This window comes from Lampris incognitus, chromosome 19, assembly GCF_029633865.1.
Source record: "Lampris incognitus isolate fLamInc1 chromosome 19, fLamInc1.hap2, whole genome shotgun sequence".
Lineage (NCBI taxonomy): Eukaryota > Metazoa > Chordata > Actinopteri > Lampriformes > Lampridae > Lampris > Lampris incognitus.
In genome coordinates this window covers 24992505-25008578 of record NC_079229.1, presented here as the reverse complement: position 1 = coordinate 25008578, position 16074 = coordinate 24992505, and the positions used below count along the sequence as shown (strand labels likewise).

Sequence of the window (16074 nt, the reverse complement as noted above, 5' to 3'; positions counted from 1 at the left end):
GTTCAGGGTCAGGTTGTTGGACTGGCACCACTGTGCCAGGTCATCTACTTGGTTCAGATAGGCCTGTTCGTTGTTGTTGGAAATCAGGCCTATTACCACTGTTGTCGTCTGCAAATTTGATGATGGAGGTGGAACTGTCCGTGGCTTTGCAGTCGTGTGTAGATGTTGTAGAGCAGAGGGCTCAGCACACAACCCTGAGGAGCACCTGTGTTGAGGATCAATGTTCCGGAGGTTAGGCCACCCACCCTAACCACCTGGGGCCGGTCAGTGAGAAAGTTGTACACCAAATGTGAATTTGATGATGTGCATTTCTAGGTGAAATTTGTAATGCTCTCGGTTTAAGGCTGCATTTTCAAACGTCCCTAAAATCTGATATATTCTTTTTCTCTTCAGAACTTCCTGAGGTCGAGGCCTGATTTCCAAGTTATCCAAACAGGAGGGACAACATATACTCCAAGCTTGTCAAGATAATTGGTTAACATGCCAAACAGAATTTCAAATACTTCTCTGTGATTAGCTAAACCGGTTTTCACTCATTGGATGTGTGTGTGTGGGGGGGCTCCCCACCTGAATGATACCAATGGTATGCCATGTTGCACTCGAGCTAATCAACATGCCCCCTCCCCCCCACAAACTATTCAAGAGGTGCCTGCCCCCACTGACAGCCACTCTTTCACACACACACACGCACACGCATGTAAATAATGGGATCTGTACCCCTTAAAAAAAGAAGTTAAAGTGGCGTTGTAAACAAGATGCGCGTGCAGAACGTGTGGCAAAACATGGCCGAGAAACAACGTGCGTCCTGTGAAACTCACAGATGAAAGCGTATTAAACTTAAAAATAAACGGAGAAAAGTTAGAAATTTGAGAAAATGGAAATCTCAGAATATGCCGAATGTCTAAGCAAGGAAGACAGAAAGCATGACGAGTCGAAACTTCCGCTAAGCACTGGAGGAAAACTTCCCGATCTGTTCCAGCTTGCTGAAGCTCAGTGGACAAGCGATATCACGAAGCTGCCAAACATCAACTGGAGGGAGGGATGTGACTGGACACCTCATAGACACACCAAAAAACTGCAGCTTGATCGACGCTGTCACTTTCTGTTCGTATGTGTGTTCTCTCAGTCTGACTCCATCAGACTGTCTAGCATGACACAAGAAAACTGATGGAATTGTTGTCACACTTGAGGAAGGCTAGGCATTAACAACTCAGAACTTTGGTTTGGCAGTTGCTCTAGTAACACAGTATCACATTTAGAGCTGTTGCTTACGTATGTTCAATAACAATACTTAATAAACAATTGCCCCTTCCACATCAGATCTAGTTCTTCCCTCCCCCTGGTATTTCTCTAGCTTCTCATGCTCTTTCTTCCTGATGTTGCCATCGCTCGGGATTGCTGCATCGATCACTACTGCTGTCTTCTGTTACTTGTCCACCACCACAATGTCTGGTTGGTTAGCCAGCACCTGCTTGTCAGTCTGGAACTTGAAGTCCCACAGGATCTTAGCTCTGCCATTTTCAACCACCTTTGGTGGTGTCTCCCATTTGGCTTTGGGGACTTCCAGTCTGTATTCAGTACAGATATTCCTGTACATGATCCCAGCCATTTGGTTATGCCTTTCAGTGTACACTTCCCCAGCTAGCATTTTACACCTTGCTACTAATTGCTGGACTGTCTCAGGGGCATCTTTGCACAGCTTACATCTTGGGTTTTATCTGGTGGGGTAGACCCCTGCCTCAACCGATCTAGTCCTGAGTGCCTTTTCTTGTGCTGGTATGATCAGAGCCTCTGTGCTGTCCTTCAGTCCAGCCTTTTCTAGCCACTGGTAGGATTTCTCTATCAGCCACGTCTTATATCTGTCGATGGTACATCTCATGGAGGGGATTGATTTTCCATGATACCTCCTCTTCTTCCTCCCCACCCTCTGTCTTCTGCTGCCTGAGGTACTCACTCAGCAGTTCATTCTGGAGGGCCCTCTTTCTGATGTACTCATGGATGTTCCTTGTTTCATCCTGGATAATGGCCCTGACACTCACTAACCTTCCACCCCCATCTTTTCGCTTATCGTACAGTCTCAGGCTCCTGGACTTCAGGTGGAACCCTCCGTGCATTGTTTCCGTGTCCTGATACTATCTGTGGCCTTTATCTCCTCCTTTGGCCAGCTTATTATTCCAGCTGGGTATCTGATGACTGGTAGGGCATATGTGTTGGGATCTTACACTTCCCATTGAGCTGGCTCCTCAGGACCTGCCTCACTCTCTGGAGATATTTTGATATATATATACTACTACTACTTTCGGCTGCTCCCGTTAGGGGTCACCACAGCGGATCATCCATTTCCATCTCTTCCTGTTCTCTGCATCTTCCTCTGTCACACCAGCCACCTGCATGTTCTGTCTCACCACATCCATAAACCTCCTCTTTGGCCTTCCTCTTTTCCTCTTCGCTGGCAGCTCCATACTCAGCATCCTTCTCCCAATATACCCAGCATCTCTCCTCCACACATGTCCAAGCCATCTCAATCTCGCCTCTCTTGCTTTGTCTCTAAACCGTCCAACCTGAGTCTGTGAATGTTCTCATTCATCCAGGTCATAGTTATCCAAAGAAATTTAATCAAGTGCTACTGGACTTGGTTATATATCCGTGAAGACGTTTCACCTCTCATCCAAGAGGCTTCATCAGTTCGTGCCCTTCTGACTAGACCAAGCTAGTCTGGCAAACCTGAGCTGTCCCTCTAATATAATCGTTCCTAATCTTGTCCTTCTTCATCACTCCCAAAGAAAAACTTAGCATCTTCAACTCTGCCACCTCCAACTCCACCTCCTGTCTTTTCATCAGTGCCACTGTCTCCAAACCATCCATCCCAACCATCTTGTAAACCTGAGAGGCGAAATGTCTTCACGGATATATACCAAGTCCAGTTGCACTTGATTCAACTCCTTTGGATAACCATGACCTGGATGAATGAGAACGTTCACAGACTTCCCTTTAAGTCTTGCTGGTACCCTTCTGTCACAAATGACTCCTGACACTCTTCTCCACCCACTCCACCCTACCTCCACTCTGTTCTTCACCTCTCTTCTGCACTACTCGTTACTTTGGACAGTTGACCCCAAGTATTTAAATTCATACGTCTTCATCACCTCTACTCCTTGCATCTTCACGATTCCGCTGTCCTCCCTCTTATTCACGCATGTGTATTCCGTCTTGCTCCTACTGACTTTCAACCCTCTTCTCTCCAGTGCATACCTCCACCTCTCCAGGCTCTCCTCAACCTGCACCCTGTTCTCGCTACAGATCACAATGTCATCCGCAAATGCCATAGTCCATGGAGACTCCTGCCTGATCTCATCTGTCAACCTGTCCATCACCATTGCAAACAAGAAAGGGCTCAGAGCTGATCCTTGATGTAATCCCACCTCCACCTTGAACCCATCTGTCATTCCAACCACACACCTCACCACTGTCACACTGCCCTCATACATATCCTGCACCACTCCTACATACTTCTCTGCAACTCCCGACTTCCTCATACAATACCACACCTCCTCTCTCAGCACCCTGTCACATGCTTACTCTAAATCCACAGACATATATATATATATATATAGTATATATAGTATGCAAATTTTATTATGCAAATTTAACATGAAAGGTATGTGTATTAAAGTATGTAGCTCATTGTCACTAAGTGATCAAACTTCCCAAAAGCCCAAAATTCATTGTGCCTTTCTTCCCGTGGAAACAATGGGCCAAGGGAAAAATTCCAAAGCAATACGATGGACAATGAAGTGCTTCAGTTTCCTTTAATTCATAATGAAATGTGTCCTTAAGCATAAAGTAAGACGCATAAGTGTAGAATATTCTAACAATAGAGACATGATTAGGTGTGAACAGTGCTAACTAGTTATTAGACAGACGAAGACAAGTTTTTTTTCTTTGGGGGGGGTTGTTTCATTTCAGAACTAACCCACCACCTCTTATGGATAACGCTAAATGTCTTTGGTGGGCGGACGGGGGGTGTTTTCAACCTCATCCACTAATTAATTTTATTTGCATTTGGCAGCACTGTTACACAATTTCAGTCTCATCATATGCTCTGGAGATCATTTTTTTAGTCATACAGTTGATCTGGTCATACAATTTACCTCTTCATCGAGTCTAAACATGACTAGCATTATATTTGAAGTATAGCAATAACATACAAAAATCACTGTGTGGGTCATATGGTTACGAAAATATTGCCTGTTTTATGGTACGTCAAACAGTACGCAATTTTCAGACATTACGACTTGTGTATGAAACGTAAGATTTTGTCCAAAAATGTGGCAAATCTGCAAACTCTATTGTATGTGTGTTTAAGGTGAATGGTGCCATCTGTGTAACTTCTTTCTTTGTGCAAAATATTTGTGACCAGAGTGCATTCTGGTCCTTGCAGATAACCTTTGTGATGGTTGCTCTCTTAATGCTCCATGCAAAAGTTCAACCGGGAACACATCCTGTGTGTGTGAGCATTTAAAACACAATCCTGCGAGCAGTCACCACTACAATGTCTATTGATTTGTTTTACAAACACAGTAGAGCCACAACAATATCATGTTAGAAACAGATTTTATTAGAATTTTTTTATTCCTGGAGGGACATCAATAAAATTGTGCAAGCAGCAGCAGAAGTCTGTAGTGATTAATTGTCTAAAACCATTAGAACATAAGATATAAAACATAAACAACAATGAAAACATCTTCACACAATCTTAAAAATTACAACCAATGACAGTGTTCGCATCTTTGCACTATGGCATAGAGATAAAAATTCTAAACAAGGATTTCAACGTAAAAGAAAGCAAAATTTGGCAATAGTTGAACCCTTGCGGCAGCCAATGGCTGTTGACTGTTCCTGAAGTGAGAGAGCTCTCCTAGATTCGATCATCACCTCAGATGTTTTTCTTAATATTTAGAGGCTGAAGCCAGACACAGTGAGGTGCTGAGCGTTGTTTCTTGCTTCAAAATATGATGTATCCGTTTCATCGACCGGCTGGGGAATGAAGGGCATTTCCTGGTTCTGGAGGTTGTCCCAGTCTAAGCCCTCAAACGGAGGGTGACGCTTCAATTCTGAAAAAAATATTACAAAAAAGTATCACAAAATAAAGTAGACTGACCTTCAGTTAGGTTCAGTCATATCAAATGATACAGTAGGTGAGTAGAGAAAGTATTTGGTATGTGTGATGTTACAATTATGCTTTAAAATCATCACATCAAGAAGTGAGATAATCCAAATGGGCAAAAAAAAACCAAAAAAACCACTCATTTGTATTTATGATTTACCTGATTCCAATTCTTTGAATGTCAATTCATTTAATTTATTTAAAACAGGGACAGTGTAGAATAAAATGTATTGCACCAGATATAGCACAATGCTGATTTCCATCTGTTGTCAATGAGTGTGTATACAACAAATATAAAAAAATTATGATTCCACATGACAAAAATAAATACACCTGTAGGACAGACCAGTGCGTTTACATTCAGAGGCATCTTTAGACCTTAACGACAACATGATGGTCTGTCTTTCAACCATTTTAACATTACCTTTAAACTGATTAAAACTAATGGGATAGCATTCCACTGTTTTGTTGCTGCAATTGAAAAGACTTCGAGCAAATTTTGTTGAGCAATGTTTTACACAAGTCTCCCTTCATTGATGATCTTGTCTTTTTCACCATGAGCTGCAAGAATAAATTGTTTAAGGGGTGGAGGAGCTTAACCATGCAGTATCTGGGGGGGGGGGCAGCAGCATGGCTCAAGAGGTAGAGTGAGTCGTCTAGTAACCAGAAGGTCGCTGGTTCAATCCCCGGCTCCTGCAGAGAGCGTGTCGAAGTGTCCTGGAGCAAGACAACGAACCCTTAATTGCTCCTGATGGTTGGTGCCTTGCATGGCAGCCTCCACCATCAGTGTATGGATGATGTGTGTGAATGGGTGAATCTGAGGCATACATTGTAAAGCGCTTTGAGTGGTCGTTAAGACTAGAAAAGCGCTTTATAAATACAGTCCATTTACCGTTCATCTTATAATGTAAACAAACATTGGTCTTAAACACAAAAATTTCAAAGCTCAATAATTTGTATTTTTCTGTAATATTGCAATAGCGACCTGAGTTGGGTTTTTTTTTTTGTCTCGCAATTTAGAGCTCGTTTAAACAGTTTACCAAGTGGTTGTATTGTTGTTGTACAAGCGTGTGACCAGGAGGTGGCACCATAAGACAGCAGTGATAATACAGAGTGCATGCACGTCATAGCTGTGCCTGTATTTAAAAGTATGAGTACGATTTTTTTTTTTTTATCGTTTCTGCATCTCGTGTTACTTCATTGTTAAGTCCCGGTTCAAGGTGCTGAGGACCCTTCTTTTCCATTCCAGTCAGGGAATTAATATGTTTACAAACAAAACAATTTTTAATGTTATACCTTTTTTTAACACGGTGATGCTGGTCGCGTGCTCGGGTTCCTGGGCTGTTCCGGCGGCGTCTGGACATTGCTTGGCATCTTTCTCATCATAGTCTTCATTTATTTTATCATTCCATTATAATTCAGTCATCCTCTTTCAGTGTTGTATTGTGTAAATTGTGTAAACACGACATCCATTGCACGTCTGTCCATCTTGGGAGAGAAATCCCTCCTCTGTTGCTCTCCCTGAGGTTTCTTCCTATTTTTTCTACCCGTTAAAGGTTTTTTTGGGGGGGGGGGGAGTTGTTCCTTGCCCGATGCGAGGGTCTAAGGACAGGATGTTGTGTTGCTGTAAAGCCCCCTGAGACAAATTTGTAATTTGTGATATTGGGCTATACAAATAAAATTGACTTGACAAAGCAAATGACTATTTCCTTTAGTTTACAATATAAGATTAATAAAAAAATTTTTTTTTTTTTTTTTTTGCTTTGGACGTCCTGAGTTCATTTACAGTTTAATACCTAAGTTTTTTAAAAACAAGAATATCAGTATTGAGGCCTGACTTTATATCTGTTTTTAGAGCATAATCCCTTTATCTCATAAGGTCCCATACCTGCCCAGTTAACCATGGAAAGTTGGCTTTTTATGTCTTACTAGACACCTTAATAAATTCACTCTTTATATTGTTTATTTTGTCCAGAAGGGTTTTACAGTAGGCCTCTAGGTTATTGATACTGTATGTAGAACTCCAATCCGACTTCCTCAACTCAGTATCCAGTTGTGGCAGGTCCTTTTTTGGTCTTCGTGTTTAAAGATATACAGGAGGGAATTCATGGAATGGCAATTCCAAAATCATGGCACAAAACAAAATGTAGCCTACACTGAAAGTATTTATGGACAGAAAAAATGGACGGTGCTGAATCAAGTGAAAATCTCTGTTGGATGTGCCTAGATGCTACTGTAAGCTAAGAAAGAAAGGGGTACGCCACAAAAACACAGTTCATGATAAAAGGGGGGAAATAAACATTGAATTAAAAAAGCAATCCTTACCTTTAAGGCCAGCTCTTTTTTTCACGTCCATGGTCAACAGAATTTCAATGGCATTTCTGGAATTTTCAGACAACTCTTCATCTCCCTCAGGCCAAGGGATGTCTAAAATAGCAATAATCTAAATGGGACCAAGTATAATATGGCAGTTTTCCTGAAGCATAATGACTTGTTAGAGCACTGTAAGCAGAGGCTGCTGAGCGGTGGTGATAAAACAAAGTAAAACAAAAGCAATCCACCCCTCAACAAAAAGAGCAGCCCGGCTCCATACTTTTGTTGTAAAATTATGCAGGAATCGCAGCAAATTGATATTTACTGAAGCTCTCTGAAAATGGCATGCTGTGTTTCCGCTACCTGTAAGTTTCAGTTTGCTCTATTTGTTGTTGTTCCTCAACACATCAAGGAACGATAGAGGTCAGTGCTAAGGTAGAAATTACACAAACCCCAGAAAATCAGGCAAAAATTAACAATTTTTTTTTGTGATTTTTCTCCCCTTTTTCTCCCCAATTGTACTTGGCCAATTACCGTACTGGTCACTGCTCCACCCCCTCTGCCAATCCGGGGAGGGCTGCAGACTACCACATGCCTCCTCCTATACATGTGGAGTCGCCAGTCGCTTCTTTTCACCTGACAGCGAGGAGTTTCGCCAGGACATAGCGCGTAGGGGGAAATCACGCTATTCCCCCCAGTTCCCCCTACCCCCCGAACAGGCACCCCGACCGACCAGAGGAGGCGCTAGTGCAGTGACCAGGACACATACCCACATCCGGCTTCCCACCTGCAGACACAATCAATTGTGTCTGTAGGGATGCCCGACCAAGCTGGAAATAACACGGGGATTCAATCCGGCGACCCCCGTGTTGGCAGGCAAAGGAATATGCCGCTACGCTACCCGGACACCCCAAAAATTAGTAATTTTAGACAAGGTTCTGTCTCTAATATGTAATAAGAGAGGTTTAAATGTGTGGTAGACAAATGCAGGAAGTGTGTAAATTTGGTATCAGGTCACATCATTATAAGGCCTCCAGCAGGTTCTGAGTTAAAAGTTGCTGCTGCAATAGCGAACAGACTCACCTCTGTTAAGAATGTTCTGGAAAACCAGTTGAGGCGTCTCATCATTGAAAGGGGGCACACCAGTCAGGAACTCAAAAAGACACACACCTAGAGACCACCAATCCACCATGGCATCTAGGGGGGTGGGTGGCAAAAGTCACATTTCACATTCAGCATTCATTCTGCACCACCAGCCACAAACACTTATTCCACCAGTTCCTGTTAGACTGTGTGTTATTTCTACTGCAGTGGCAAAAGCAGGGACCAAGTTAGAGAAATCCAGGAGATGGAAGAATTTGATTTAATTTCTGGGTTGAAAATACCCTTTTAGATTCTTAATCATCTGGAAGTTATGGACAGAGTGGAAGAATGAAGACAATGATTTAGATTGTTAAATTCACGCAATACTTCACTTTGATGAACATTACTGTTCAATTTCAGCATTCAAACCTTCAGCACTCAAACCTTCTCAGCACTCAAACCTTATGAAGGTTTGAGTGCTATTAGTTCACGTCATTAGTTCTTTCTAAAACCATAACAATTTTGTGGTGAGCATTGAACTTTGTCTTTATAATTTATGAATCATTACTAAAAAGAAAAGCTGGAAAGTGGAAGTCATTACGGGACTCTACAATATGAGTATTTCACTTACATTTGCCCCTAAAATTAGATATGTGCAAACCCGAAAAATAATTTATGAGTAGTGCATGAGTAAAACCGTAAAAAAAAGAAAACCACCTTCATCCATTTAAAACCTTTCTGCCCTCAATAAGTATTGATTCACATATTGCCCTCAGTTATAGCTGATGGATATTATGACCCCTCTCCCACATGTTTGAAATCATACACCGAAAATATCTTCCCCTTTACCTCCTGTGAGACTCACTAAGGTCTGTGCACCAACCACTCCCAATTTGGCAGAAACAGTGGGAATGGGGAAACTGGGAACGCCAAGCAGCCATGTCCTCTGTCATTCAAGCAAGGCTGAGTGAACATGCACACTTGCTGGCACATACAACAATATTATCATTAACTTACCATAAAGACCATCTCCTGAAACTAAATAAAACAGAAGACCTGTCACTGAGGTTTAAAATGTTGATTCTCCAAAACTGACACAAAGAACACGGTTTTCAGATATTCTTATCTTGAAAAGAAAACGTTTTGTGCAAATAGACATTAATGGGCTCTAGTTTCCAGAGGGCACAAGGCCGGCGGTAGCGCTAACGCCGATGTAGTGACCATTTTGTTGGGCAAAAAGTGTTTTTTCTCTCACCTGGGTACATTTGCTAATTTCTGGGCTCGCCATTACATCGTTTGTGCCGAAATGAGCATGGAGGTACAGTAGCGGGTGCGTCAGTCAAAATCAGGTGCCGCAGTGCTAGTTTGGTGTCAAATAAACCCAACTATCACACCTGCATCTCAGCCTGGTCAGACCACATCTTAGCACAGATGCAGGCGTTGTGTGGTCATTTCCGGGCTTTAGGTGAAGGTGCGCCAAGCGTAGACTTATCCAAAATTATGCAAGCCACTTTTGTGTATGTTATGTTGGCCTATTTTGTGAATAATTTAACTAATGACTATTGTCCTAAACCTTTTTAATCACAAAACAAAATATCTGCATGTGTATCATTGTCTTCCTAGTATAAAACAGTCAATGTGCTTCATTACGCATGGTAAACAACATGGTGACGGAGATTTCAATATTTTAATTAACCTCATTCAAACTGAAAGAAAAAACTGATTGCCTAGGCTAATTGATCCGTGATCACAATTTTTTAAGGTCTCCAGCTGTGTTCATAGAATGGGCAGGAAAAAGAGAAAGACGCTGGTGAGAACGAAGACACGCTAAACAGTAGCCTTTTAAATAATCATGTTTGCATGTTGTCTCATATCACATTGGAATTGGTGTTAATGTCAGTTGTATGCACATTTGGTGACACTGCACCTCCCAAACAAGGACATCAGTTTCCTCCTGGGAGAGGCTTTTCTGTCCTAGTCGGTCTGGACTTCTGCCGTCCATTATGAAATTGGCAGTTCGCCATGACAGAGAGCACGCTTCTTTTAAAGGGAATGAGAGGAGCTGATTTGATTGGCCATAACTGAAGACAGCCCCCACCACGCCTACTGATAATTTATTCCTTCTAATCCAACCTTTTTACAACTGCGCCTCTGTTGCGCCCAATTACCACTAGTGCAGCATGTCCTGAAATTATCAAAAAAGTACTGGCCACATCTTAGATCAACTATGGTATGACCTGGAAACTAGAGCCCTATGTGTTTTCTCTCTCACCATGTGGCTTTCCCCAAAGAAGTTCTGGAGCCAAATAGTCAGGGGTCCCTAAAATGGGCGCATCCACAACAGGCACAGCACCTCTACGGACACTCTTTGGTGTCCTGAATGGGGTATGGGAGGTCCTCATCGGCTGCGGAGTCTCATTTGATAAGCAAATAAAACCAAAGATAAGATATTAGTGTCACCAATAAAACAAATGGGATGAATCTTAAAAAAAAACATGACATGCATAGGTTAATGGAATAAAGCTATTGTAAAAAAGCTTGTCAGCGATCAGAGAGGCCATCGACAAAAAAAACACTCTTCTTATCCACAATGTGACACATGGCTTCTTAAGAAAAGAAGTGAATACAATTTAAAATGCCAGTGTATCTTCTGAATGCCTACCTGATAGAGGGAGCTGTTGGAGTTGGGGGTTTTCGGCACTGGTGTAACTGCTGCCGGTACGGTGTTGTATGAAGTAGATGTTGACACATCCATAGCATCTATGGACCCCACACTTAAACGTGATTTGGTGGACATGTTGGAGCGGTCGATGGAGCTACAGTAGCTACGGAACACAACACCGTTTCTTGGCCTGAACAATGAGGGTGATGATGTGACACCGCAGGCCAGCTCAGGAAGTGGGTTGAGGATGGAACACTTGGGCTCACCTTGCTGCACAAAACCACCAAGTTTGGGGGTTTCCATAATGGCAGTACTAAGGGTCAGGGGCAGTGATTTGGTAAGGACTGAGTCTCTATTGTCCTCTAGTTCCTCAGACAATGTTGAATGCCTCACTCTTGAACGCCGTCTTGACTTCTGCAGAGCAGGGCTGTTGACAAGTATATACATTTCATGCATAGACTCATCAGAGTCGAGGCTTAAGCGCCTGCAGAGCTCCTGGCAATTGCTGCCAAATGAATTTTCAAGTTTGTAGTTGCCATCTACAAAAACATCCTGTCCTGGCTCTTCTAGTTCACTGAAGAGACTCTTGGCTACAGGAATAGGACTGGAGAGTTGTGGGATCTGTTCTTTAGTAAATCCACTCCCCTCAGCAGAGGGCCTGAAGTCATGTAGGTCAACTGTGGAAAACACTTCAGTCAGGCCCGAATGAAGCCTTACATCCGCCTCTGGGATCTTATAGTTTGCATTACACTTTTTGGCTTGGATCTCCAGTGGCTCTGTGCTTTTTTCCACATCTGAAAATGCCCTCTTCGCAGATGGAGCTTTGACTGTCTGACTGCTCTCAGTCAGTGGTCCAAAATTTACATCTTGAGGAATGACAACCGGCTCCATGTTGTTGTGGTGAGGTGTCATTCTTGCAGGAATATCCATGATACTCTTTTTTGAAAATTCCCCAGGAATGGCATCAGAATGTCCTCTGCTGGCCTCAACAGGAAATTTAAACTTGTCAGATGGTGTGAGAGGACAGTCCCAGTCAGTAACTTTCATATTAGAGTTTACTGGTCCTCTCTTTGTTTCTGATGTCAGTGATATCCCGCTCATTCTATTTTCATCAACATGTTCATTCTCTTTCTAAGGAAGGAAACGAATAAAAACTTATTGTAACACATCAACAACTATTTTGGGATATTTTGAGGAAAAGTTTTACAAATACAGAGTGGTCATTTTCTTACCTCCTCACACTCCCATAGCGGACTGACTCCAGCTTCAGAGTCAGTAGTACTGGCTGCACTCATTGTCTCATACCTCCCCCTGGTCTTCAGCAAGGTGGGAGTCAGATTCTTGGCCAGTGTATGGGGGCTAAACACACTATTGATAGCTCCTGGGGGGAAAACACATATTAGCTGAAAAATTTTAATTTTTTTTTTTTTTTTTTTACAAAGCATGTCAAAAATTTGCTCTTGTAGCTGAATGCTATTATAATACATTTCGGTTCCTAAAAGTACATAACCTTTAGTTCCAAAATCGTTGCAGAAAATATGGCTGTGTGATATTTACAAAATCCATCCATCACAATATGTTTGAGTGAGTGCCTTGATGCTCATAATGTGACCATGTTTTGGGGATGACTATTAGTGCTTTCAGGGAAATGATCATTAGTAATGTGGGTATCATAACTAAGCCGGTAGAGATATTCATTTTTCATTTCACTCAGCTAAAACAGTCTAATAAGGTCAGAAAATTACATCACTTACTGTAACACAGCTTTTAAGACCAGGAAATGATAAAGTTATATTACAATATTACAATGACCAAAATCCGTTAGACAACATCTAGTCTCATATCACGATATCAACACTATATTAATATATTGCCCAGCTCTAGTAGAAAAGAAACAAATGAGAGCCAAAAAGATAGGACAACGGTTTGAGTGGGTCTAATATAACATACCCAGTTTCTGAGAGTAGCAAACCGGGGAGTGAAGGGGCTCTTTCTTCGTCTTCATCGAGGGCGAACAAAGAGAGTTGTTCTTTTGGTCTACTTTGTTGCAGGACATGGGACTGTACATTGCCGATGCACTGCAGTGGCATTTGCGTTCGACTGCAGGCATATTCTGTGTCTATAAAATGACAAGTCAAACTATAAATAAAGCAAACAGGCTGAATCACAGAAAGTTGAATCAGCTCATCTGGACATGTTTATTGAAAGAAATGCTTCACTCATCCAAGTGACTTCTTCAGTCTCAACTGACTGCCGGTATCCCCACCCTTACAAACAATACAGTGGTATAATGACCAAAAACAGAAACTGGTTTCATATGCAAATTGTCGTGACCATTAACTAGAGTTACAATGGCAATATGAACTATTCACAGAGGACTGGGGAATAGTTGCAGTCACAGCATTGTAAGATGGTGATAGATGAACTCTTAGTCACCCCCCCCCCCCACTCCCACTGGTTCAGGGATGGTCGTTCCCTCTTCACATAGATGGCCTCTTTGACTCCCCATTCAAACCAGCATTCCTCCTATCAAGGACGTGCACATCCTCATCCTTGAAAAAGTGGCCACTGGCCTGTAGATGGATGTAGACTGCGGGGTCCAGGCCTGACATGTAATCTCTTCTGTGTTGTCTCATCCTCTTCGCCAGCATCTGGTTTCCCTGATGTACAAGTCACAACAATCCTCCTGGCACTTAACAGCATACACAATATTGCTCTGTTTGTGCCAGGGAACCGATTTCTTTGGGTGGACCAATTTCTGGCGCAGTGTGTTTTGGGGTTTGGAAGCAGCCGAGACGTGGTGTTTGGAAAACACGCGTCTCAACTGTTCCGATACTCCTGCCACATACGGAGTGTCATCCACAAACCTGAACCAATGGCTTGGTGGTGTCCCTGGATAGGACACCAGAGCCCTCTTTTCCACTTCCTCCATATATAAGTTGGCCACGATAGGTGAAACTGGGGAACCCATGGCATACCCATGCTTCTGCCTGTAGTACTGCCCCCTGTATGTGAAGTACGTGGACTGAAGACACAGCTTCAGGAGCAGACACATTTGGTCAGTGTTAAGAGGGGCCCTTTTGATAAGGGTGGGGTCATATTGTAATTTCATATGGACTACCTTAGGGAGGAATACTGGTTTGAATGGGGAGTCAAAGTCTATGTGAAGAGGGAACAACCATCCCTGTATCGGGGGGCTAAGAGTATATCTGTCGCCATCTTACAATGCTGTGATTGCAACTATTTCCAAATCCTCTGTGAATAATACACATGGCCATTGCATCTCTAGTTAATGGTCACAGTAATATGCATATGAAACCAATCGTTGTTTTGTTTTCTGTCATTATGCCACTGTGCTGTTTATAAGGGTGGAGATACCTGCAGTTGGTTGAGACTGAAGAAGTTACTTAGATGAGTGATGAAACGTTTCAATAAACATCGTGTACAGATGAACTGATTCAACTTTCTGTGATTTCCTTACCTAGACAATTGAGCATTCGTAAAGACAAAGAGGTTGATTATTTTCAGAGAGAAATTAGACATATTGACTCACAAATCTAAGGGAGCTGATTAAGGACAGGACTTGGCCAGGGGTACGGAAGTAGTCTTTCTTTGGCTTTGCCAGGGATGGTGTTGTCAGGATATCTACAAGATTCAGGTCTGGCAAAGACAACAATGTGAAAAAATAGAAGGTCAATGACCAATAACACTGATGATCATCATCAAAAATGTTTCTATTATAGATCATATGCCAAGCTTCCATACCTCTATCAAGGTTGACTTTGGAAAGGCCAAAGTCTGTTAATTTGATGTGGCCCTCATTCGATACAAGCATGTTGTCTGGCTTCAAGTCCCTAAAAAGTTATGATTCAGATAGATTATCGGCTTTGCATTAACTGACACCCAAATATTAGTGATAACATTATTGATAATATTAATGACTGAGAAATTACACCCCAAAATAACATTCAAATTCACTTATTTAAAATATGCCTACCTGTGGATAATACCATGGCGATGTAGATAGTCTAATGCCAATGCAACCTCAGAAATATATTTAACAGTCATATCCTGGTCAAAATATCCATAAATGTGAAGGAGGGATTTCACATCTCCGCCAATGAGGTATTCCATTACCTGCAAGCAGCAAAATGTGAATTAACACTGCTAAATTAAAAACATAGCCAGATAACCTAGTTTTGTTTTTGTTTGTTTTTTTTAAGTTTGTTGACTACTACGACTACATGTCACCATCAAAGAGGACCATTTTAGGGCAAGACAATGTTTTGTGTATTCTTGATCTTATTCTGAAAGAGCCATGGAGCATTACCAAATAAATCTTTGCGGCAGACTGAAGGGAGTAGAACAGGTGCACCACAAATGGGCTTTTGCTTAAAGCCAAAGCATCTCGTTCGGCCTTCATTTGCCCCATCATATTCTTGTCAGCCATATCCGCTTTCTTCATCACCTACAATAACAAGGCATTTTTTTTTTGTAATGTCATTCAGCATAACAGTTAGGCATGCGCTGAAGAACAAATCGACCCACCTTGACAGCATATAACCGGCCATTGCATTTCTTGCGCGCTAGATAAACCTTTCCGAAAGCGCCGCGGCTGATGGGCTTCAAAACAACGAAGTCATCGATTGAAGGAGCCTTTGGAACGTCGAACGCTTTGCCTTTTGAGCAAGAGCCGGGCTCTTTCCTCGCCTGCTTTTCCTCCGCATCCATAGTTCTGTTAAAAGTGTCTCTAACGTAATATCAACATAAACATTGCGTGCCAAACAGGACCCGGTCGGTTTTGAAAATTTGAATTCCGCTCCGCTGTTGTGAGGTCCTGCCGTTGTAA

General features: G+C 42.2%; 1 protein-coding gene across 1 annotated transcript; it reads right to left on the bottom strand.

Moving 5' to 3' along the window:
* Window positions 1–4956: 4956 nt before the first annotated feature.
* Window positions 4957–16054, bottom strand: mastl (microtubule associated serine/threonine kinase-like). The gene is made up of 12 exons (XM_056299219.1): window positions 15774–16054; window positions 15556–15693; window positions 15223–15362; window positions 14991–15079; window positions 14779–14885; window positions 13176–13338; window positions 12458–12606; window positions 11226–12356; window positions 10836–10977; window positions 8564–8677; window positions 7493–7594; window positions 4957–5114 (listed from the first exon to the last, which is right to left on the bottom strand). The coding sequence occupies exons 1-12, from the start codon at window positions 15954–15956 to the stop codon at window positions 4957–4959; spliced, it is 2616 nt and encodes an 871-aa protein (XP_056155194.1). The 5' UTR covers window positions 15957–16054.
* Window positions 16055–16074: the final 20 nt, after the last annotated feature.